Source organism: Ursus maritimus, unplaced genomic scaffold (genome assembly GCF_017311325.1).
Source record: "Ursus maritimus isolate PB19 unplaced genomic scaffold, ASM1731132v1 scaffold_13, whole genome shotgun sequence".
Taxonomy (NCBI): Eukaryota; Metazoa; Chordata; class Mammalia; order Carnivora; family Ursidae; genus Ursus; species Ursus maritimus.
Window position 1 is genome coordinate 22,074,808 of NW_024423675.1, and position 26,221 is coordinate 22,101,028.

Genomic DNA, 26,221 nt, shown 5'->3' on the forward strand with positions numbered 1-26,221 from the left:
GGTCTAGCTACTTGATAATTTGTAGTATTAATTTTTATTGCAAATTGAATATTATAATTAAATATTACAAAACTGAGGCATAATTCAGAATGAAAATCCAGTGAATTTCATGATTACCATAGGTAGAAAAATAAGACATACAAAACATATAAAATTAAAGCGCTCTTTAGTTCAAATTATTATATTAAATTCTATCTCCACAACTACAGTCATAATCCTGGGCCATATCTCATGATCCTTAAATCTAATCAGACTATTTTTTAGTTGGGACACAATTTATTATTAATCTACATTTTACTAATAATCTGAAAGATCTCAGGACATGCCAAAAAAAGAAGATGACTTTATACTATAGCTTCAACTTCTGAAATATCAATACTTCAGGAATAGCAACAACTACTATCATCAAGGAAATCTCCCTAAAAGATAAATCTCATGTCAGAAAAAAAAAAAAAAGAGTGGGGGAAAGTAAGACAAAACCCATAGTGAATCATATAAGAGCTATGAAACAGTATCTTATGATCTAACATCCATTTAACTGAAATCACACAGAGAAGAGAGAGAGAACAGTTCAAAAGAAATACATGAAGAGATAATGGCTGAGAGTTTTCCTCATTAAATAAAAGATACCAAACCACAGAACCAAGCAGTTCAGAGAATACCAAACAAAATCAAATAGACACATCATGTTCAAAAGTAAAGCCAAATCAGGGCACCTCAGTGGCTCAGTCGGTTAAATGTCTGCCTTCAGCTCAGGTTCTGATGTCAGGATCCTGGGATTGAGCCCCACATCAGGCTCTGTTCAGCAGGGAGTTTGATTCTCTCACTCCCTCTACCTGCTCATTCTTTCTCTCTCCTTCAAATAATAAAATCTTAAAAAAAATAAAAAAAGTAAAGGCAAATCATATCCAAAGACAAAGAAAAAAAAGAGGGGAAAAAAAAGACACTTTACAAAGAATCAAAGATAAGAATTATAGCAGAACTATATGGGCCAGACAACAACATAGTCATATCTTTTTAAAGGGAAAAAAAAAAAAAAGGCAATCCACAATTCTATACTCAGCAAAATATTTTTTTAAAAGATTTTATGTATTTATTTGTCAGACAGAGAGAGAGAGAGAGAGAGAGACAGGGAGTGTACAAGCAAGGAGAGCAGCAGGCCGAGGAAGAAGCAGGCTCTCCACAGAGCAAGGAGACGAACAGGGGACTTGATCCCAGGACCCTGGGATCAGGACCCGAGCCAAAGGCAGATGCTCAACCAACTGAGCCACACAGGCACCCCCTCAGCAAAAATATTTTATAAAGATAAAGTAAAAATAAAATTTCTTTCAGGAAAACAAAAACTGAGATAATTCATTACCACCAGTTTTGCCCTACAATAAAATAAATGTTAATGGAAGTTCTTCACAGAGATGGAATTTATAACACCAGACAGAAACTTGGACCAAAGAAATCAACACTAGAAGTGACATAAATGAAGTAAATACGAAACTTCATTTCTTATTTGTAATTGCTCTTAAAAGATAACTGTCTAAAGCAAAAATAGTAGCAACATATTGTATGTTGATAGCATATATAAAAGTAAAATGTATAACAAAAGCACAAAAGATAAGCAGGAAGACTTGGGAGTCCTTACACTACATATGAAACTATGTACTATTATATGATGGAAGACTTTGGTTAGTTACAAATGTATATTTCAAACCCTAGGGCTTCCATTAAATTAATTTCAAAAGGTATAAATAAATAAGCAAATAGTGGAGAGAAAGGAAATTAAAAAACATCCAAATAATCCAAGAGGAAAAACAAAGTGAAGAACAGACAATAACAGAAAACAGCTAGCACAGTGGTAGATTTTTAGTCCAACCATATTACTAACTATGTTAAATGTAAACAATCTTAACACACCAATGAAAAGACAGAGATTATTAGACTAAATGAATAAACCCAACTATATGCTATATGCTTTCTATAAGAAACCTGTATAAAAGTAAAAATGGGTTGAAAGTAAAAGGATGAAAAAAAGATATGTTGGGAGACAATTCCCCATGGGTCTCTGTTGTGGTAGTTTTTTTTTTTTTAAGATTTTATTTATTTATTTGACAGAGATAGAGACAGCCAGTGAGAGAGGGAACACAAGCAGGGGGAGTGGGAGAGGAAGAAGCAGGCCCACAGCAGAGGAGCCTGATGTGGGGCTCGATCCCATAACACCGGGATCACGCCCTGAGCCGAAGGCAGACACTTAACCGCTGTGCCACCCAGGCATCCGTGGTAGCAGTTTTTGAAGAGACTTCTCAGTATTTTACCTGCAGTCATCCCTCATCTGCAGTTCCTCCTTATTAACAGTCAATAAAATGGACATCCAGGAATCTCATGTCTACTGCCAGCATCTATGAAATCTGTGGCAAGTTAACTTATTGGCTTTCTTTTTTTTTTTTTTAAAGATTTTATTTATTTATTTGACGCAGAATGAGAGAGATCACAAGCAGGGGGAGTGGCAGAGGCAGAGGGAGACGGAGGCTCCCAGCTGAGCAGGGAGCCCGATGTGGGGCTTGATCCCAGGACCCTGGGATCATGACCTGAGCCGAAGGCAGACGCTTAACTGGCTGAGCCACCCAGGTGCCCCAACTTGTTAGCTTTCAAGAAGGTAAAATTTCAGGCCCTTCAAATTCTTACATATCCTGTAAACACTAATAAAAAAAAAGCTGGAATGGCTATATTAACAACAGACAAGGAAGACTTCATAACAAGGAATACTGCCTGGGATAAAGAGGCCACCTCACCAAGAAGACATAATAATCCTAAATATATAGGACTCAAATACATAAAGCTTCAAAATACATGAAGAAAACACTGACAGAACTAAAAGAGAACAGACAAATCCACAAGTTGGAGACTTCAACACATCTCTCTCAATATTTGCTGAAACAAGCAGATGATAAACATATGGAAAAATTCAACTCTACTAGTGAGAGAAAACATACAAACTCACAATCAGATATCATTTATACCTATAAGAATTAATTTAGAACTTAAAAGTCTGACAATTCTAAATGCTGGTGATGATGCAGAACATCAGAACGCTCACACACTGCTGGTGGGAATATAGTTTGGTAGAACCACTTTAGAAAAGAATTTGGCATTACCTAGTAAAGGAGACATGTGTACACTCAACCTCAGCAATTCTACTACCCCTAGTATAAACATATAAATTCTTACACACACACACACACACACACACACACACACAAGAAGACATGCACAACAGTTTTCATAACAGCATTGTTTGTAATTCGGGATAAAAACAGGAAACAACTCAAATGTCCAAAAATAGAAGAATGGAAAAATAAAATTATGGTATAGTCATATAACACAATACTATACAACAGTGAAAATGAATGAACTACATCTATATAGTTCAACATGGATGATGTCCAAAACATAATGTTGGGAGGAAAAAATCAGAGAGAAGAACAAGAGAAACAATCAGAGAAGCACACATAAATAGCTCCAAAAAGATAAAACTTAATCTATTGTTTAGGAATACATGCATATGAGGTAAAACTGTAAAGAAAAGCAAGGAAATGATTAACCAAAATTAAAAAACAAAATTATTAGATAGGAGAGAAGGAGGCAATCAAATACTTCAAAGATATCTGTAACAGTCTATGTCTTACTACAGGTATTAAAACAAATATTTGTTATATTCTTTCAACATATTAATCTGTATTATAGATATATAGGGAATATCTATATTACATATTTGTAATTGGAAATGCTTACAAAGAATAAGCAATAAATACAGATTCACTCAGCAAATATTAAAAACAAGCCAAAAAACAAAATCATGAAATACAAATATAACACATTAGGTCCAACTAGACATTGAGACTCACATGACTCAAAGAGACCACTTGGTTATACTTAATACGATATAAAATATGAGACAACATTCGAGCAAGGCAGTGTGAGGTAGTTATTCTTCACTGGGAGTCAATTCAAGGGATATTCTTTGGCTCTCCCTGGGTAGCAGGTAAAGTACCAGAGGATGAGATCATGGGCATTGTAACCATAACTACCCTAGCTTAGAAATACCAAATAGCAACCACTATCTCCAGTCCCATGGACAGTTTCCTAAGCCTCAAAACAGACTTGCTCAAGAGGTATCACACCTAGGGAATGTTTCACACCTAAAAACATTAACTGATGGAGCACAGCTCTCTCCATTCTGGATGTTAAATTAGCTTCCAACACTGCTGAAATCACCAAAAGTCCTAAGGGCCTTTATAATTTGGAGACTTTCAGGTAATGAATGCTCTGGTTAAAAAAAATAAATAAATAGGGGTGCCTGGGTGGCTCAGTCAGTTAAATGTCCGACTCTTGATTCCAGCTCTCAGGTCATGATCCCAGGGTCGTGAGATAGACCCTGGGTGTGGAGCCTGCTTACTGATTCTCTCTCTCCCTCTGCCCCTACCCCCTATTCTCATGCGTACTTTCTAAAAACACCACCACCACCACACAAACAAAAATAAATGAAAACAAACACTAATTCATGTTTTCTAGGAATGAGTTCTCTTCCACATAACAGAGAGGATGTGCAGTGAAAACAGTGGAAAAACTGAAACCTCGACCCAGTAGAGGCACACGGGATGAATGCTGTCATCTAAGTGGGTTGTGCACAATTATTAATTCTATGTATCTGGAAGGGCAATTCTATCAGCTTAGAAGAAAAGACAACTAAGTGGATTTTCCATACTCAGCCTCCTGGCAGACACCAGGAATGGATAAATAGCCTCTTGTTCAGATGGATAAGCATGGGACCTATACAAATATTCAGCAGCATGGATAAAACACCTTAAATTGTCAACGAAAAGAATCTATAATAATTTACATTAGGAAACAGAAGAAATGTAGAAAATATCTGCTGTGTGTCTCAGTAAAAGACAAGAAAATTAAGTTCCTGTAAAACATCTTTTATAAGGAAAAGATGATCAATTAAAAAGACCAGGAAGGAATAAAAACATAATAGACATATGCAGAGTAAGATATAAACCTATGGAACTCTAAGAAAGGAATAAGCAACAAAATTAAATTCCACACTGGAGATGAGAATCAATACTGCAAAAAACCTATCAGTAATGTAGAAGATGAAAATAAAAATGTTCACCAACAATGCAAAAAGACTAAGTTAAAAATAAGATCAGAATAAAAAAGAAATATGAACCAAACCACCAATAACAGGTATTTCTTTAATTAAAAAAAAAAAGCCTTAACAAATGGAATGAAAGTAATATTCAAAGGTATAATAGAAGAATTATCCCAAAATAAAAAGCACCAGCATCTCTACATCAAAAGGACTTTCTTGTCCCAGCCAACAGTAAAAGAGACCAGAATAATGGCTAAAGAATTACAAAGGAAAAGTCTGGGACACATGAATACCATATTGAGCCATGTTGTCATTGACACATGCATGCAACAAAAAGTCATTTTCAGATATTCAAGGATTCCAAAAAAGTAATCCACATGAGTATCTCCTGAAAAATAGTACCTAAAAACATATTTGTGGCAACCAAAAGAAGGAAATTTAAATTGGAACTCAAGCATGGGTATAAGAGGTATGGTATAAACAGATTAGTGGTGGTACTCCATATCAAATTAATATGTAGAGTTAAGTACGAATTGGTCTACTGAAATTTAATACAGGAGCTAAAATTTTTTTGAAAGAGGAGATACACAGTTTATTCAACATTTATAAGTTAGTCTTAAAGATTAACTTGGGAGCTGAGAGTGTAAAACACTAAAATAAGCTAAATGCTTTATATTACATAAAAGAATATTTATTTGTTCTTAAATTTGTAATTACAACTAAATTTATATATAAGCTTTTAAGATGATTTCTGCATCTATTTTTTAAAAAACACATATAACAGTCTAATATTGCAAGAGCAAAGAGTAAAACAAAGTTACTAAAAAGTATAAAATTATAGGAGAAAAAATCAATTATAACAAATTATTGTTTCAAACCTTTCAAAAATGAACAAAATGAAGTGGAAGCAATTTCATTCCACAACATATTACATAAAAAAAATACATGTACAGAGGATGAAAACTAATTATGGAATGTTATATTTTCTTTAGGAAGTCATATATTAGAAGATACCCCATCAGTCTAATACAGCCTCTCAGAAGGGAAAATTACTGTATTAAATGCATACATTGTAAGATGTATTACAACCTCAGAAATGTTAACATTTCTTTTAGTCAAGGAAATAATATGACCATACAATTTTGTATCAAATAAATGGAAAACATTTTTTTATTGACGTATAGCTGACATACAACATTATACTAGTTTCAGGTATACAAGAGTGATTTGACAATTATATATATTATGAAATGCTCACTACGATTTAATTATAGTTACCATTTGGAAAACTTCTTTTTAATTGCCAATGAAACATTTATAAAGATATTGATGATATAACAGATCCTAAAGAACACTTCAACAACTTTGAAAAATTAAAAACTAAAGCATGGCAAAAATTGGTTTTCTACAATTCCCCACTGTCAATCACATAAGGATTCTTGTTTGTTTTTGGATGCTGCTGGATAAAATTACATATGAAGAGTTTGCCAACTTTAAAAACTTTCGAAAACTACATTAAATGACTCAAAACACACTCATCTCTATAGCCTCATGGTTTTCTAATCCCCTTTTATATAGAAGTCAAGGGGAAAAACTGATTTTATATAGAAGTCAAGGGGAAAAACTGATAATTTCACAATGTCAGATGCTGCAGAGGTGGTCATAGATGCCTCTGTTACCTTCTTTCTAGCTCTCTACAATCTTATTAAAAATGTAGGACATTGTTTGGATAGTGGGCAGCATTACTACCTTCTCAAAATAGGTCCAAGTCTGTTGTCTTTCCTCTATTTGGCCCACTGGGTAAAGGCTAGCCTAATCTAGCCACACTAATATAGCTATCTGATTGATTAGGTAAAGACTGGCTGAATAGGTGAAGAGTTACATATGAATTAGAGTACTGCTTGAACCATTAGTACCCTATATGTATGTGTTGTACACACTGTGCCCACACACACACAGAAACTAAACTGAACAAGACTCAAAGCAACATTATTAACAAGTTATTCTAAGTAACACAAAATTTTTTCCACCTATGCTACACAGTCTAATCATCTAAAAATAGCCCCAAAAGGGGTGGTTTCAGCATAGAACCAAACTTAGAAAAAAAAGTAAATAAAAATTAGGATCCTTCTGAAATTGTTCATTTTAAGTCAAAGCATTTTAAAGGTAAGTTCCCTAAATAAGAAGTGATAAAGTTAAGATCTTTTTCTTCTACTCCCATGACTAATATTTAAAACTAAGTTCAACTAAATGTGATCTAAAGCCTCATTTAAGATATAAAAGTTCTTTATAAAATGAAAAAATTATTTAAATAAAATGTATTTACCATAAGAATAAACAAACTGGGAAAAATATCTGAAAGTCAATTCATAGTGGCCAATTTTCCTATTATATGAAGAGCTCCTTGGAATCAATAAACAAAAGACCAAGACCCAAAAAAGGAAAGTGGATAAAAGATAAACTTGTAGTACACTGAAAAAGAAACACAAATGGCTCTCAAGCATATGGAAAGACACTCAATCTCACTTGTAATAAAAGAAATGCAAATTAAAACCACTGAGATCCATGTTTTTATCTATTAGATTGGAAAAGATCAAAACATTTGAGAACATAATCTTGGTGAAGAGATGGAAAAAGTCTCATATTGCTGGTGGGAGTTAGATCAAAACAACCTCTGTGTTACACTTTTTCTTCTCTTGAAGATATTCTTGTAAGACATTTAAAATATATAGTACACAAGATATATTTTGTCTTGTGTAGGCTGTTGGTCATTTTCAGAAAACTTGTAATTGCCTGCTTTTATAGAATTCTGTTCATATAATAGAGCAGATAGGGAAGTTTTAAGAAACTTGGATGATGAACACAGTAATCTTGCTCCATCTGCTGCCCACCTGATACCTCATTGTGCACTTAGTGGGGAGCTCAGTAAATATTTGTTGATTAAATGGGACCAGGAATGATGCTAAGCAATGATGAGAATGGACTAAAACAAGAACAAGGAATTAGCTAAATTTATCTGAATTGCTGAATAAATTTTTCAACACTCTACTTTTTCAAGAGTAGGGCACTGACACACTGACAAATGTTTCCTGAAAAATGAGTCAGCCAGCAATAGTGGTATAGATTACTGCAATAATGGCCCCCTAATGAGTCACACACTCTTAGGAAACCCTTTCCACAGCGCTCTGAGCCTGGCCATGTTTTGCTTTGGCCCATGGAACAAGATAAAATATATGGGACTTGCCTTCACTTGCCGCTTCTGTAAACTCTACTGCTACGGCTTCCAGCTGAAGGCTAGCCTGCTGGAGACACATGGCACTCCACGACCTTAGCCAACAGCTCGCACCAATATCTAGACATATGAATGAAGTCATCCTAGACCAACCACCTTCCCACTGACTTCACAGCTGATTGCACCACATAAGCAGCCCAGCCAGCAGCAGGGGCAGAATTGCTGAACTGAGCCCATCCCAGAATCATTGCTAACAAATAGCGTATTTTATACCACTACATTTTGGGGAGGTTATGCAAAAACTAATACAAGTGGATAGGGAAATAGGATTGGTGGTGATTAAGGAAAATTTATGTTTTACCTGTTTCTGTTTGCTAGATTTCACAATAAGAATATACTCATATACCACTTGTTTAATCAAACTAAACTTATAAAGATATTTTGTATCAGACTGATATTATAGTCAAGTCCCACTATCACCTTATAAACACATATACATAAAACAAAACAATCCAGTCCAAATGGGAACATGAATTTGAGAGGAGACTTAATATTGCTCAGGAAAAAAAGGGTCAGTGCAGAGTAGCAGGGTATACTATCATACACACACAAAAAAGTGAATAAGAATATATTCATGGTCATGTCATTTCCCAATAATGGCTATTATCGAATTACAAAATCTCAGGTTTTGCTTCTCTGCTTCTGTTTAGGCTAATACACACTTGCTCATTTTAATCCTCACACACTATCAGGTAAATATATGCTGAATACTTTAGGCAAAAGTTATTTAACCTCTCCAAGCCTCATTTCCTCAACTGTAAAATGGGAATAATAGTACCCATTTTATAGAGCTGTTGTAAAGATTAAAACACTTAGAACTGGGCACATAGTAAGGGGTCAATAAATGGCCTATAATCTCTGTTAGTAAAATGACTTAAAAGTAATGTCTTTTGACTAACCTGGCTTCTATTTTAAAATCATTAAGCATCATCAACCAAGGTGTGAGTCATCAAAATTAACTTGAATATCTTTCTAATGACTTCATGAAAAAAATTAAAAGACCATGTTATTAAAAAAAAACAAACCAAACCAAACCTAGGAATACATATAGGGAAAATATGGTGAAGAAATCGAAACTCCAGGCAATAATGAATTCATTTGGTCCACATTCCACAGTCCTAAATAGGTTTAAAAACCAAAGGCTTCAATTTTTGTGTTTCATGAATTCACAAACGACAAAAACAAGAGAGCAATAAATCCTATTATCCTCTTTGTGACCTCTGGCACACATACTTTCAATTCTTTTTACCACCATCTTTAACACAGAAGGCACTACTGAAGGCTTTAGAAAATAAGGCTCTGAAGAAATAAACTTAACCTAATCTGCAGCATTGGAAAATTATAGTTACTCCTTGGATCAATGGCTTAACATTGCCCTTTTTAAACGCAAGATCAGGCCTGGACACTTTTCTTTATATCTATCAACAGTTAAAAAGGAAAAATCAGGTCGAATGGGTATTTATAAAAATGTCAATTCTTTAAAAAGTATTTTAAACAGGTAATTACCTAGCCTGAAGACGTAAGAGGTAGTGACCAACTACAAAAAGCTTTACACCACAATGTGCAGGTATTTTAGTTTGCCCTATTGTGAGAAATTAGTAAATGCTACAAGAATTCCTTTTTTCATTTCAATTCAATTAAAGAGTGCTTAGTATATATGAAATAATGTGGCAGATTCTGGAGTTAGAAGGGTAAAGAAAGGAATACTTATATTGATATCATGCCACACATTGCTGATTATTGTTTAATCATAATAATCCAATGAGTAAAAATTATTAAAACTCATTTTACAAAGGAGGAAATTAGGGCCCATAGAAGTAAAATAACTTGGCCAGGGTCTCTCAGCAGAAGACACTGTAGAGGGTATGGCGGGGGGGGTCACGGAGGCACACAAGGGTACCTGCCATGTAACCAGCCCTACAGACAAACAACACTAACTGTAGTTAAGTCCTTTATCAACAATATGAAAGGGGGCTAAGACTATGGGAAGCCAAAGAGATAACCTTTTGGGAATGGGCAAAGGAGTCACAAAAGGCTTTAAAGAGGTTAATATTTGAGTTGTTACTTTAAGGATGAGTAGGATTTATCAACTTCAATGCCAAGGCTTACCCCCAACCCCCCTCATCCCCAATATATTAACCAAAATAAATTACTTACTTGAAATTGAGAAAAACAATTTTGAGAGAAATCTTCCTCAGATATATTATTCCATAGTTTTAAAACAAATAATATGATGACAGTTTAATTTTTAGGTTGCTTTTATGTGGCTTGTCTTGGTTTTTATTCTGAAATGAAATTTAGATTAGTCATTTTCTTGTTCTGAGAAACTAGGAGTATGCCAACATGTTTTAACTTCACATTTTTTCACATATCAACATGTATTCTTACTTACAAAACCTTTCATTTCACCATCTCAAACAAAACCTAATTTAATATATAAATTACTTTGAAGTGTAAATATATATGCAAAATAAGATATTTCTTTAATTATGGTTATACTTCCTTGGTAATTGTAATAAATGGAAAAAATAGAAAACTCTTGTTATATTGTTATTACACAAGCATTTTTGAGGTAACACGCTTTCTTTTATTATTTGAGTCGTTTATATAGTAAATGCTCTCTCAACCCAAAGAAAATTAAATAACTACCCCCAAAGAAATTGACCTCAAACTCTTAGTTTTTTCCCACAACTATCGTCTAAAAAGAAAATAGAATTGGACCAAAAAAACCCTAACATTTATAATGACAATTACTACCCTTTTTTTCTCAGAATTTACTTTGTTAGGCATACATTCAATTTCTGCTGCAGAAAACAGTCCAGTTTGCCAATACTAATTAAGCAACAAAGTATTTTTCATTAAAAAAAAATGAGATATTTAAAAAGCTACAGAGAACTGGAAGAAACACAGAAGGTCATCTGAAAAACTTAAAAGAAATGACAAAAACAAAAACAACAACAACAACAAAAAAACAAAAAAACACCCCCACACCAAGATTAAGTAGACTGTTATTAAGAGGGTTTTATTTTTACTTGTAATTTGTTTTAGTCTCAAAAATGTATCTACTTTTTGTTTAAACAGTGGAGTTTTGTCTTAATTGCCTAAGACACCTACTCCTGCCCTATCTGTATCTTACCTGGAAACTATAAGTTAACACATTTACCCAAAGTTCACTGTACCTTAACTTCCATTATCTCCTCTCTTATTTAGTACCACCGTGGTGTTAAAATGGCAGCCAGGTACCAAAGTAAGATACAACATACTACATCCCATATCTTAATAAGCTGCTAAGTATTTCTTTGAAATGTCTAGGGCTAATGACAACATCCTTTGAAATCTGTTTAACCCCAACCTCCTTAAACCCGAATGGATTTTCACTCATTTTTTATTGAACAAATACTAATCCAATCAAAAACAAGAGAAAATTACAGCATCAGAGGAACTTGAAAGGTCTCCTGGCACATTCTCTTTCTCTTTGGAAAACTATATACATTCAATTCTAGTATCAATTTTTGTTTATATCTGTCCTAAATTCCTCTTACTATACTCTAGCCTTTGTTATTTTTCTTTTTAAAGGAGATAGCTACAGTCATCATAAAACAACAAATCCCACTATAACCTATTCTACAGGAAGATTCTAAGCACTATTGCACACAGTAGGCCCTTAAAGATTTCTAAGCTGTGTACATGCAGGTTTTCTAATAATTCCTCTAAGGTTCAGTATGCTCACCTTTCAATTATCAATGCCTTCTTCCAACTTTCCCTCAGGTTTGGGGGGACAGTGAGAGCTAAGAGTCAAGATCCTTAGTTTTCACCCCTAGCCCACACAACCAACTATAGGACACTGGACAAATCCCTGAGCTTATTATCTATCTAGATTCCAGTTCTCTTTATAAAATGAGAGGATTTGACCGGAACAGTGTTTCCCAACCTTTTTCACATTGTAAGTAATATTTGTTTAGCACAGAGACCAACAGAGGAGTATTTGGAAGCATCAACATTGTGCTTGGTGAAAAAAATTTATCACATTTTCTTTATATAATTATAGAAAAAAATTAAAATTTAAATGAGGTTTGTAATAATATGAATGAATTTCAAATCCAACCTTTTTCACATCAGGAATAATATTTCAAAATAACAATGATGTTTATTTTTGCAGAACATAAATGCACTATTAGGCAGCCACCTTGCAGCAAGCTAAAGGACACATGAGATGCACATGACTAGACATCCAATACATGTGAATACAGAAATTCGGGCCTAGAGCTGGGCTCCCCACGGCAACCAACATCCCTGCTATCCTGTGCTCTCATTGTCATTGGCCTACACCTTGCACTGTGTAACATGCTCCTCAGGCACCCAGAATATATACAACAGTAGCTCCATGATCCCTTTTCCACAAGAGGCAGCTGCATACTCTGTGGCTAGCTGAAGTAGATTCCAACTAATAAAGCACCTCCTTTAATGCACTGAAAATATCAAAAGGAGCAGTAAATACAGGTTATTGCTCATGATGTTACCTGCTTAAAGGAACCCCACAGCCTTCCTTTAGACCACACTCCACTAGGGCCACCCTCCAGTGAGCCACATAACATCATCAGGAAGCTCTGAATTAGAAGATCTCTAGCAAAATCTAAAATTAAACAATATTGCAGTAATCATTTGACAACTGTTCACAACCAAATAACTTTTTGTTTTTGTTCTTCTTTACCAATCCCTTCAAACACAACTTAAAAAAATAAAAAAAAAAAAAACCATGAACTCTGAATAGGTATCACATGCACATGGTAAAAAAAAAAATTCCAAAATTACCAAACAGTATACTAAACAGAAATTCAGTCTCCCACCTTTGTCCTCTAGGCTACCAGTTCCCTTCACCGGAGGCAACCACTGTTACCAAACTCTCATACACCCTTTGATATTTACACACACATACACACACACACACACACACACATATATATTTTTAAACCACACAAATGGCAGCATACTATACATGGAGTCTTGTATGTTGCTTTTTTCTCTCTTAATATATTTTAGACATGGCACCATTGCAGTTGTACACAGGGTTGCTTCATTAATTTAAGGGTTGCCTAGTAATCCATTGAATAGATATACCATTATTTACTTAACCATTCCCCTAACTGATCTATGTTTAGGTTGTTTCCAATTTTTTGCAATGACAAACAATGCTGCCACAAATATTCTTACATGTTCATTTAAAACATATATAAAATATTTGAGGATGAAGTCCTTGAATGAAATTGCTAGATAAAAATATATGTGTATCTTTAATTTTGAAAATGATTTCCAAATTGCTTTCCATAGAAAATGAACAATTTATATTCCCACCAGCAATATGAGAATGCCCATTTCCCTTTCCTCTCATTCCCCCCAAGTTATACTATGTAATCAATTGTTCCTAATTTGATAGGTGATAAATAGTATGTTGTAGCTTTGATTTACATCTCCTTTACAAATAAAATTACACACCTTTTCATATGAATTCTCTTTGCTCATTTTGTCTACTAGATTATTTTCTAGGAGCTCTTTGTATATTAGGAGGGCATTAGCCCTTTGTGAAAAGTGTACAAATAAGCTTTACTAGTCTTTCAACTTTATGTTTTTCTCTATACAGAATTTATATTTTATGTTGTAAAGATCAGCAACCTGGCTCCAGTTCTGTTTCATACATTGAAACGTCTTTACCATTCCTAAATTATATTAAAAATAATTATCCTATGTTGTTTTGTTTTCACATTAAATCTTCTGATTCATCTGGAAACCAACTTTTTATTTTTCCAGATGATTAACTGGCTATCTCAGCACTGTTTATTAAATAAATTTCTTCCATACTAATAGGTAAAGGTAGCATCCGTTTTCACAGTAAGTTCTTCTTTATATTTAAGTCAGTTTCTGGCCTCCACTGTTTCATTATTGCTATGTGCCAAAACTGTACTACTTTTCAGAACATTTTAAAATTAAAATCAGTTTACATATGAATGGGTATAATTTTTAAAAAGCCAGAAATCACTGGCTTGTTTTAATGTAAGAATCATTCTGCAGTTCCTAAATTGAATTTATATAATCAAGTGCAAACTATCATATCACCAATCATGCATTTGGGTGGATACTTATTTTGGAGCCCAGTATGAACTTCAAGTCTCTTTTGCTTTATTTCTGAACCATACCTAGAAAGCCAGTTTTTCCTTAATTTTATACAGTTTTTTCCCAAATTATAAAATCAATACATTCTCTCCATAAGAAAATCTTAAAAAAAAAAAAAACCACACCTCTCAGAGATAACCAACCTTTACATTTTTGTTTTTCTGCATTTTAATAAATATTTGCAAACTCATTTTTTCAATTAATACACTGAGCATTGTCCTATATTATTTTATATTCTAAAATGTTATTTTAATGACATAAGTTCTACTATATGAATATGCCCAGTTTATGTAACCATTTTCCAACTGCTGAATATTTGAGGTTGTGCCCTGTTTATGACTATCATCTACTGATTAATTCCTGCAAAAATGCTTGATTTTCAAGCACTGTGGTTAAGTATTGACTGTATAGTGGTGAGCAAAAATGAACACATTACCAGCATTTATGGAGGTTACTGGGAAAAACAGACATTAATCTCCAACATATATAAAATTACAATTATAGCAAGTGTTATGAAGGAGAGTTTGTGGAGTTTTGAGAGTCTATGATAGGGAAGGCTTCCCTGAGGAAAGATAAATCAGAGTTTAGGTGAAGGAAAAGGAAAAACATTCTAGGCAGAGGGAACAGCAGTTACAAAGGCCTCATTGTGGAAGGGAGCATGGCAAGAATAGGTACTGAAATAAGGCCAATATGGCTGGAACACAAAGAGCAAGGCAAGAAGAACATGGCTCAAGCCATGACTGGATAGAAAAGTAGGGGCCAGACTATGCAAGACCTTATAAGACATGTAGACGCCACCACATAAGACATGTAGCTTTGTCCTTATCCTAAATGCAATGGAAAGCTACTGAAGCATATCAAGTAGTAGGGTGATATAATCAGGTTTGCATTTTGAAAAGATCCCTCTGATTACAGTGTAGAAAACAGATTAGAAGGGAACAGAGTGGACTGGGGTAGGCCAAGATTAGGAGGCTACTGTAAATGCATCCAAAAATGCTAGTAGTTTAGACTGGGGTGGTGATGGATAATGAAAAGAAGTAGATGGATTCAAAAGATAATCAGATTTTGCCAAAAGATTTACATTCATAGATTAAAATCCCTACAACTAGAATTACTGGGTCAAAAAACATTTCAAGGATTATGATATGTATTGCCAAGCTGCCCTGCCGAGAGCAGTTTTCAATTTGTGAATTACCATTTATCTGTTCCTCTATCAGAATTTTGAAATTCCTTAAAAATGACTTAATCCATACTTCCTTCATGAAGCCTTCCCTGACTCCTTTCTGCCTGCTAGTTGGTCACTGACATGTCCTCCTTTGAGTCCTTGCTTTCTTATACACATTTCTGTCATACTCCAATCAAACTATGTTTGACTTATGTTTACATGTCATCTCTACTATATTGTGAGAGTCTAGAGGGTAAAAGTTGTTCATAACGACACCAAAAATAGCTCAATATGGATAGTAGGTTCTCATTAAGTGTTCACTGAATGAAACCAATCGCTATTACCAGATTCTACCGTGCCCAAATTTAAGAGGGCCCTGCTTCAACTTCAGATTTACTAATTGTGATTTTAAATCAAATATAATACAGAAAGCTAACAAAATTTGCTATTCAGAGCTCCAAATGCCTACTAAAGTGACTAATTCTGTTTGTGGTAAATCACTAAATCTCAGTAGTGCTCCTGAAAAACCTCTCTAGTAATTATATCAAATAGGTATTATGTGATCTTAAAATATTTTTAAATGGCTTAGCAAAAAACAAAACAAAACAAAAACTATGAACAAACAAGGGTTTTATTAGAGAAATTAGTTGTAATTTGAATTGTTGATCAATGGTATGGTTTTCAAAACTGTCTTCGTCTCAAACTTAGTTAATCCAATTTACAAAAAAAAGTGAGGTTATTAAGCAACTACATAAATTTATATAGCATTTCAGAATGATCAATTCCTTATGTTGAAAAACTTGATTTCATGTTTAACAGTTAGCATCTACAACAATCTACTAAAATTTTTACTACCTGGAGGAAGACTAGAGGGGGAAGTGGCAGAGTTCCTTACAGTAATCTTAAAGACAAGCAGCTCCCTCTATAGTCTGTTTGGCCTACTTTGTTTAATTACTTGCTGCGTGAACATCTCACTCACACTCTTCTATTTACTCCTACTCTGCATCTCAGCAAGGAAGCTTTTTGAGAGGATAATTCTGTTTAACCTGGTGCTGAGGAAACTGAGAGTTTTCTAAACTCAACATGAAGTGAGTTACATCAAGCAACTAAGCCAGAGTTGGGATGTCGAAACCGAACAGCTTCCCAGATCCACTGGAGTCAGGTCTTCACAATGAAGCCTTAGGATTTTATTTGAAGTCAATTCCCAGAGCAGTCACACCTGTATTCAAATCTAAGTGAAAAAACACAGACCTGTGCTTTAGTTATTTATAACCTTGCTTCTCTCCATTAAAACAAGTCACCGAAACATTGTTACCCTGCTCAATACACATTGTTATATCAAAACAATGTTTAAGACATTTTTAAATGAGTGAAGAAAAGCAGAAGAGGTTTTTTTGGTTTTTAAAAAATAATTCCATCACTCACATGAAGAAAATTTAAGTGATTCTCTCAGGAATCAATATCCTCAGCAAGGGATTAAATCAGTCAGGATTTACCATTCAAATCTGAATATGCCACTTTCTTTATATACCTTTACAAATTTCACCAACTCAAGATACAAGAGCTTTCAAACCTAAGACAATTTATTTCTTACATGATTCAAGATATGCCCTCAAAACACAGGACAATCAGATGTCAACCGGACTGTTTTCTAAAGCAGAAAAACACCTTTTATGACTAGAAAACTGAACTAGTAAAAATATAAGAAACCAATCAGTTCAGAATGTATAATACAAATATGAAATGCCCTCTTTATTTGGGAGACAATTTCTTCTGCTGCTATTTTTCAGGACTCATTTATAAAGCAAACTCAGTTTAAAAACAGCTCTTCTCCAAATTAAGATACAGAATTAAGGACTTCCAAAATTAACTACTATATATGAAAGGCTTAGATTTGTGGTACTCATTGTAACGGATTTATCATGTTACTATTTTTCATTAATTTGTTTCACTAATTAGTAAATATATAAACATAGTTTGTACTTCCAAACGATAAAACTATTCATTAAAAATGCTATCATTCAGATTTTTACTAAGTCAGATTGACCTATCTTCTTATTATTTTCAAGTTTTATTTTAATGGGTGAACTGGAATAGTTTTTGTTAACCTTTAATTAATACTAATTTTACTGAGAGTTTCTAACATGTTAAAAATGCTGGCTTGATTTATGAAGGCTATAAACTCAATGTATGCCAGTGACTTCAAATTTTTTCACCTGTTGAAGAAACACAGAAGTTTTTATGTGTGAAACTGAGAACTATATTTATGGTAAACTCAATTTGATACTCCTTAAGTTTCAGTTTCTTTGTATCTAGTTTTATATGCTTCATGGTAGGTACAAAAAAGTCTTCCATATTCATTTACATTATACATTTCAAGTATGTTTTCTTGGGGGGGGGGGGCGGTAGTCTATTGTAAGATGTCCAGAAGGGAAAAAATAAATCTTTATCATAGAATAAATAGTCCCCATGTCTTTTTATATTGAAAAACACAAAAGTACTTCATCTTTATCTTTTAAAGAATATTTTCTCACATTATAGAATTACTGCTAGCTCACAGTGAAATTCACCTATTCCACAAACAAAACTTTCTATAACACACCTTAAAAATCATTCAGGGATACATATTTAACGACCTGTGTGTGGGGGAGGGGAACTATGTGTAGAAAAGTAATCCAAACCATACAAACTTTAATACACAGAAATGCCACAGTATATCCTATTACCATGTCACTTTATAATTCGGAAATCTGGCTGAACAGAGCTATATCAACGTCACTCTCTTATTCTTTCTCTATACTTAAGGTGAGAACAAACAGTATATTACACTGAAATTCCAATTAGAAACAAAGACAGCACCAATACATTATAAGGGGCAGAAAATCTATCCTTCAGAACTTTATTGCCTCTATTTTCCAGCCCCCAAAGTTTCAGGTGTTACTTTCACCAAATTAACAGCACTCAAATTCACCACCTTACCAGGTCCTTATCATCAAAATCATTTTCATTTTAAAAAGGAATGCTGTATCAAATCTCACTAACAACACTAAAATTTTTAACAAAGAGAATTCACATTAAAAGATAATTGCTTGAAAATAAGCGCTTATGTTTGAGAAAGTGTTATTATCTTGGTAGTCCACAGAAACAGCAGTAATAAGATGAACAGTGATTAGGGCAAGGAGCATCAAGTGGGAAATGCTATCTAAAATCCCATAGGGCAATACATAGCTAGCGGTAAGAGTATCCCTTTCTAGGAGGCAGCTCCACGATTTCATGTAGGCAGTTCAAAGCATGTAGAAAACCAAAACAATTTAAAACCTTGTAAATTTGGCCACTACCTATTTATATTATTATAAATCCCCGAGAGCTTTGAGAATGTAGCTTCTGTCACCGCTGTCTCCCCACCCTACTCGTTCATCAAAACACTTTTTATTTTAAAGATACGTGTTTTTAAAACGCAATACCACAACTCAGCATAGGGGCATTTCTAAATGTGTTGCTGAGTTTAGCTGTGGTTCTTAAGAAATTCACGCTATTGAGTGGGATGTTTTACGTTGGGCAACAAACACGCATTTCCTACTTCCATGGATCCACGTTTCCCTTAAAGCAATGCACCTGAGGATGCTGCCCTGTCCCCAGACCCTGAGGCTTAAACTCTAAGGAGTCACGACCAGCACTCACAGACCACATGGTCACTTCAATGAGAAAGGTTATTTGGCCCCAGGCGCCACTCTTCAGCCCGCGGCATCTCCGGAAGGGGCAGAGGAGAGCGCTGGCGAGAGAACGCGAGGAGAGACAGAATACAGAGAGCTGACACTTCCTCACTCCTCGTAAAGCCATTTCCAGAAAGGACACTTGGGAGACGCAGGGGGGTGTCCGCAGTCCCACCAGCGACCGACCTCAGAGCGGGGCCCTGCGAACCCGTTCACCGAGGACATGGCGCGGCCACCTTGCCCTTCCTGGGCCAGAGCGCTGTTCGCGGGCGCTCGCTTCCCCCTGGACCGAGACAGGGAGTCCGGATACGGCTCCCGACCTCCGCACGTACTGTAAACACTCGGCGCCCGCCGCCTCCCGGCCTGGGGAGGAGGGGGCGCAGCACTCGCGCAGACCCACATTTTTGCGCCTCTTGTCACGCACCGGGGAAAAGGCGAGGAGGGCGGAGGGGAAGGAAGAGGCGGCAGCAATACACCGAGGGCCGGCGGCGTGCGCGCGTGTGCGCGGCAGGGAGGGCAGCCCGGGCGCCCCGCCGGTTCCCGCCCGCGCCCCGCGCCCGCTTACCTGCCGGGGTCGCTCCGAAGACTCGCACCACCGGCACCTTCTTGACAGGGGCCTGGGTGAGGGGGGATTGGCAGATATCCAGCCCCTGCAGCGGGCTGGCCATGTAGTAGTCGGCAGTCACTATCCTCACTGAAAACATGTTCGCCGCCGCCGCCACCGCCTCCTCTTCACGAGCGATCTGGCAGCAGCAGCAGCGGCGGCGGCGGCGGCTTCTTCCGCAGCGACGGCCCCACAGCAGCGGCGGCGCCCCCTCCCCTCTTCAGCTCGGCCCCCTCCCCTCACACACACACAGAAACCGTGAGCAGCGGCGGCGGGCGGGGCGGTGTTGGCACTGCTGCCGCCGCCTCCTCAGGAGCACCCGGCGAGGGGCAACAGGAGAGAAGCCCTGGCGCTTTCGTCGGTGCTGGTGCTGCCGCCACTGCCGCCGCCGCCGCCGGGAATCACACGGGCTCCTCGGTCCCAGGCTGCAGCTCTTGTTGCCATGATGATGATGTCACGGACGCAACCACTGGGGGAGGGGAGAAGGGGGTTGTGTGTGTGGCGAAGGGAGGGTGGTGAGTAGTTGGGGGAGGGGACGCGGCGGGAAAGGGAGGGAGCGGGGCGGGCACCCGGGCGGGGGCCAAGAAGGTGTTTTCTCCCCCGCGCCCGGGATCGCAGCGAGGGAGGAGGCTGGTGGAAAGCTGGGCCCGCGCCTGGCGCGGGGAATCGATGACTCGGCCGGTGGGCACGGCCACCTGGGTGGGGGCAGCGGAGGGGGGGCGGCGGAGCGCCGATGTCATGGATGGGCTCGGAGGGGCTTGCGGGAGGGGGCCGCCAGTGTTCGGGGTCGTTTTGGCGGCTAGGCGGGACTGGCTGGAGCTGCGGTGCTCGCCTAGCCGACCGCCATTTCACATCCAGCAGAGAAGGCGGGGGCAGCCGCGGAGACGGCTTTTTACAAGGTAAGAAAACCCGCCCGCGGGAGGAGGGAGGCGAGGCGCAGATCTCGTGCCGCCGCGGCCTCGCGGGAGGGCGGGCGGTGGAACGGGCGGGGCCGGGCGCGGACGTAGCCGGCCCTTCTCAGGTAACGCCGAGGCTCCGCGCGTGGCCCGGGGGCGGTGCGAGGGGCGGGGGCGCGCGAGCGCGGGCTCCGGCCTATAAAAGGGCCGCCCGGGCGCTCCCTCCCGATCGTGCGGCTCGAGCCGCTGCGCCCCCTCCTTTTCAGCTGTGCTGCAGTGTCTGCGCCTGGCCACCTAAAGGGGTTTATTCATGCTCGGCTCTGCTTAGCTTTGCCAAGGGTTGGCAGATCTGGTGCTCAGGGATTTCCCACCACGATGTTTTTCTCCCGCCCTTTTCCTTCCCTCCCGCCCTAATAGATCCTTCCTTGGTTTCCTCTTTGGCCCCGCAGGCTGCGTCCCGGACGCGCGCGTGTACATGTAAGGACTTGTCCGCACCGGGTGACCTCCTTCCCCTTCCCCCTCCCCTTCTCCCTCCCCCGGCAGAATCCAGGATTAAGAGCCTTTCAGAGAAATGTTCGGCTAAGGAAAAACGCCCGTGGAAGTCACCGCGTTAGATGTGGAGACCCAGCGTTATTCATTAACTGGTTGTGCGTGGTTTTACTACCCAAAGGCATAAAAGCAAAAAGGAGGTGGGGAAGGACTATTAAACAAAACAACTTTATCCAAAAAAGTGGGGGAGAAGATAGGGGTGCAGTTGTGAAATCGAAAAAAAAAAAAGGTAGTAACAAAAGCAGCTGGGTTGGCCATCATATTGGAACCGAGGGGTTTTTGTCTGATTTGGTCACTAATATTGGGTGTGACCTTGGACAAATAATTTGGTTTCTTCGGACCTCAGTTTCCTCCTCTGTGGAACGAGAGTTTTACTTAAAACCAGAAGGGTTTCTTCCCAACGAAAAGACGTAAGCAGTAAAAGGCAGAAACCATGGTTTCAAGTTCGAAGTATGGCACTGAATAAAAAGACTTTTGACAGTCATTTTCAACCTACCCTAATTAGAGATCATTCACACTTATGTATGATACAGGTGTATTTTAATGGTTCGCAGGTTGCCATGTATTTTAAGTGGTGTGAGAGATCCTCATTTGGAGCCATTGTGGTTCTTCAAATAGGAAAATCAAAAGGCTCAAAGGGACAGATCACTGGCAAGAAGCTGTCTATAAATTCCGTAACATATAATGCTAATAAGAATTTATGCTCCAAGGGATTTGAGGCTGATTACCACAGTAAATTAGCCTGCAGTTTTCAACCTCAGAGCATGATTATAATAAACATAGGTAGCAAGATTTCTAATATACAGGAAATTACCTAATATTTTTAAGAGGCAAATCTCTTAAATTGATTTAAGTTTTAGAAGGCTATGGAAGTGATTTAAAAATAGCATTACTGTGCTAAAATGCATTTTCTCGTAAAATAAATATTTTTATACAACCTGAATGTCACATGCATGACACCAGTGACTCTCATAATATTCGATGGCACTGGAGTTTTAAAATTTAATATTTTGGCTCTTACTAAGTCACATCTTTAGGGATGAGGCCTGGAAATCTGTATGAGCAACCTCACCCACCTCTCATGATTGTAAAGTTGTATAAAATTGAGAGTCTCTACTATATTATAATCCAAGTACATCTGTAATATTTAAATTGTATTATTCCTAATTAGAAAAAGGTAAAAGCATCAAATTCATGGATTAGGTATTTCTAGAAAAGGGTTTCCTTCCCCTACCTCTTCAATCAACATCATTGACTAAGAAAAGGCAGTTGCAACCACAATTCAAATCTTTCCAAAGCGCCAAGGAAAGAATGTTCACTCAAAAACATTTGCAGCATGAAATTAGGATATTTTGTCCATTGCATGTAATTGAGTTTAAGCTGATGCTCGAATTGAAAACCTGGCAATACTTCCTATCAAATGTGTAAGTAAGAAAGAGTTCTGGAATTTTGAGTCAGGAAATGAAAATTTTAAACCGTCATTTACTAGCTAAGTGAGCTTGGAAAGATCACTTTATGGAGTTTGTTTCCTCATCAATGAAATGGATAGTAATTCCTGTTTTAAGTTCTCAGGCTCAAATGCGATAAGATATGTGAAAGTATCATTACAACTGTTGACATCCAGAGGTTTAAATCATCTAAAAGGAGTAAATAAAATCATTTGGAATTGTCTAATCTACACAGAATAAGAGAAATGCCAAAATTGAAGTCCATATCCTTAAGTATTTCTTTTGTTGTTGTTGTTACTGTTGAGTGGCTTCTCTTTGCCTGGTGATTTGAGATATAGTGAGACAAAACAAACATGGTCCCTGCTCTTACAGAGTTTATAGTCCAGCATCATAAAAATGTATTTTAGTCATCTCAGTTAACATTTTATCTCTTCTAGTCCACTGACCTATACTCATCATGTTATGCTTTTGGTAATAGCCTGCCAAACCTTCTGTACCAACACTGTTGAATGTCTGTTAGTATTTGCCTATTAGCAATTTATAATTTAGAACAGAAAGCAAAGGCTACCATAATCTTTCAGCAGGTATTTTAAGATGGCTTACCCAACACTCATCCAATCCCCTTCTGGCTTGCTTTCCTGCCCTTTAGGAGCTAGAAAATTTAAAACTACAGTTTCTAGACTCCCTTGCAGCTAGAGTGCTACTTACAGCTAGATAATGGTGTGCTGGTAAATGTTTACTAATGGCTGAGGGAAAAACTCTTTTTGTACTATTGGTCAATCTTCCCAAGCTACCAAAATGACTTCACTGAATGTGGAGTTAGTTGGAAAAGATGCTAACGATCAGCAGCTGGCTTCAGCATATCAGTACATGTGAGCTGGTTTCCAGCAACCAGATGCACCCATTCAAGACATATGTGTGAAGGTGAGCAACATGATGCCTCAGCTACACTCAGGGAGATGGATTTTCTGGCAAACACCATGATGGAGATATTTGGTTCCTCTGGGTAGCTGGGGAAGAGCTCTTTCATCTATTTTTGGAGTCATAGGTGCTGACTGGCAAGTGGTGTTGGGATGAGTTTCCACTAGAATAGCCCTGTGATGTGGGATGAGTGTTCTTTCTGGTTTGGTTTTTCCTGGATGTTGTTTCTAGCAATGGTATTATCCAAGCCTCGTTCTCTCAGAGAACTGTGAACTAAACACTGTCCTTTAATCCCTTTCTGCTTAAGCTAGCTCAGTCAAGGCCAGCTACATAATTTGCTGAGCCCAGAGCAAAATGAAAAATGCGGGTTCCCTTGTTCAAAAAGAAAAGAGTGCCATTATACTTACTAAAATATAAAGCTTTTTCTGTCATCTCTCCTTTGACTTGTAATGATGTTTTTTATTTGCTTGTTAATGTCATTCTAAGAAAAATTAGAATCTTAAATTATTAGAATGAACTTTATCATTCATCTTTATTTTGTGCAATGCCGTTTATAAACGCAAATATAAAAGCATTTAAGTCATACGTAGAGTCACCAAAATTACACAATTCATATTTCCTAGTTTATACATGCATATGCATTTTGTGTTCATCAGAACAGTGTAAATGCTGCACAGAACCAACTCAACTGTTTGTATTTCCCTTCTTGATATGCACACATCCTACCAATTTGAGTGTGGAAGGACCAAAAGGAAAGGAAACCGTGGGTTGCCTTACCTTTCCCTTTCCTTCTCTGTCATCATTTTCAGTGTAAATGGTAATATGGGGAAGTAACACACACTAATAAGAAAAGATATGATAGGGTTCTTTTGTCACTTGTATTTTTAAGGATGCCATTGCCTTTTTTTTTTTTTTTTTGCATCTGAAGCAAGTTCTGGTTTGAATGGAGAGCTTAGCTTTTCAGAACAATCCACTAAATCAGCTATAGATGTAATATGCTTGCCTTGTCATCACTGCAACTCCCTGATAGATCCCTTATAGATCCATCAGAATCCTGTGTTTATGACACACCATGAAGACCAAATGCAAACAGGGTGGCAAGGAAGAAAAGATGCACACATGGCCTCCTCTGCTTGAATGTATGATCCATCGTACCACCGGACTTCATGTATAAAACAGACATTCAAACATAAAAGTACGAAGATTTTCAAAATGGTGACTGCAGAACACTCGATCAAGCACTGGGCCCTGTAGAACTGCACGGTTTGCATGCTCATGAAGTTGACCCTGAGCTCAGTGTTTCTCAAGGGGCTTCTCCCGATGTGTTAGGTGAAACAATTCTACATCGTACAGGATATTTAACATCCCTGGCCCCTGGGATGTTAAATACTCTGACAAAAATGCCCCCCAAGAAGTGTTACTACTCTCTACTGAACTCCTGGAGTGCACTCCACTGTCTGTGGGTGGGAACCATGGTCATTACAGATCCAAGAACAGTCATGTGCAGTTTTTGCTAGTGATACGCGGGCAGGGAAAAGTACAGAGTTGAATTTAAAAGATTTCAGAAGTCTCATACCTGAGAGAACAGAATTATGGTGACCTTTTCCCCATTGTCAGAAAAATAATACTATCTGCATTGGTGATGAAACAAATATTTGGGATGAAAGTTTAAAAGTGATCAGTGGGTTTTATGTATCACATGGATATAAATGACAGTTGACTCCAGATAGATGGCAATCTCTGGTAATTAAGAAAAAAACTACAGAAAAGTAAAGAGAACTATCTCACTGTCGTTATCTTCATCAATTGGCTGAAGGGAGAAAAATTTAAAAAGCTGTCAAGAAAAATTAAGGAAGTTCCCATAAAAAGCTATGGTACTCTTAATATAAGATTTTGGTACTTGATTTAAGTTTTGAATCCATTGGGGGAAACCTGCATGAAGTCTTTTGAGAGTGTGTAGTTGATAGCAATTGCCTTCAGAGTTTGCCATACAGGGTTTCCAAATCCCTCTGGGGGGGGGAGGGGGAAGGCATGGGGGGGGGCAAGTTTCTTTCATCATAACACATTAGAGCTGAACAAGATATTCTGGATCATTTGTTTTATCCCTATACTGTTATTAGCTATGTAGAGATTAAAAGCTCTAGCTCCATAGACCTGGCCTTGCCTTTGCTAATGCTGAACCTCAATTTTCTCAACAAAATGAGAATAATTGTATATTATCTTAGGTTGTAAGTCATTTTACCAAAAGCCAAGTCACTAAAAAGTAATTTTACAAAGAATACGTTTGTTAAATAAATTTAAGGTGAATTTTCTATAAAA

At 37.5% G+C, this 26,221-nt stretch overlaps 2 protein-coding genes across 7 annotated transcripts in view; one reads left to right on the top strand and one right to left on the bottom strand.

Annotated features, from left to right (window-relative positions):
- REV3L (REV3 like, DNA directed polymerase zeta catalytic subunit) overlaps positions 1 to 20,193 on the bottom strand; it is a 169,574-nt gene extending 149,381 nt beyond the window's left edge. Inside the window, exon 1 of the mRNA XM_040627642.1 lies at positions 20,050 to 20,193. Coding sequence (XP_040483576.1) covers positions 20,050 to 20,188 — 139 coding nt within the window. The 5' untranslated portion in view covers positions 20,189 to 20,193. The remainder of the gene's footprint in view (positions 1 to 20,049) is intronic.
- A 447-nt stretch (positions 20,194 to 20,640) lies between these two features.
- Positions 20,641 to 26,221, top strand: part of LOC103676991 — an 88,234-nt gene continuing 82,653 nt past the window's right edge. For 5 of the 6 annotated variants that reach the window (XR_005834321.1, XR_005834319.1, XR_005834323.1 and 2 more), the window contains exon 1: positions 20,641 to 20,987. Coding sequence is in view for 3 of the 6 variants with exons in the window: in XM_040627648.1 (XP_040483582.1) it covers positions 20,758 to 20,987 (230 nt within the window). In the remaining 3 variants the exon portion in view is untranslated. Of the gene's footprint in view, positions 20,988 to 21,433; positions 25,883 to 26,221 lie in introns of those variants that run through there. The other variant, XM_040627646.1, reaches the window with a different exon arrangement.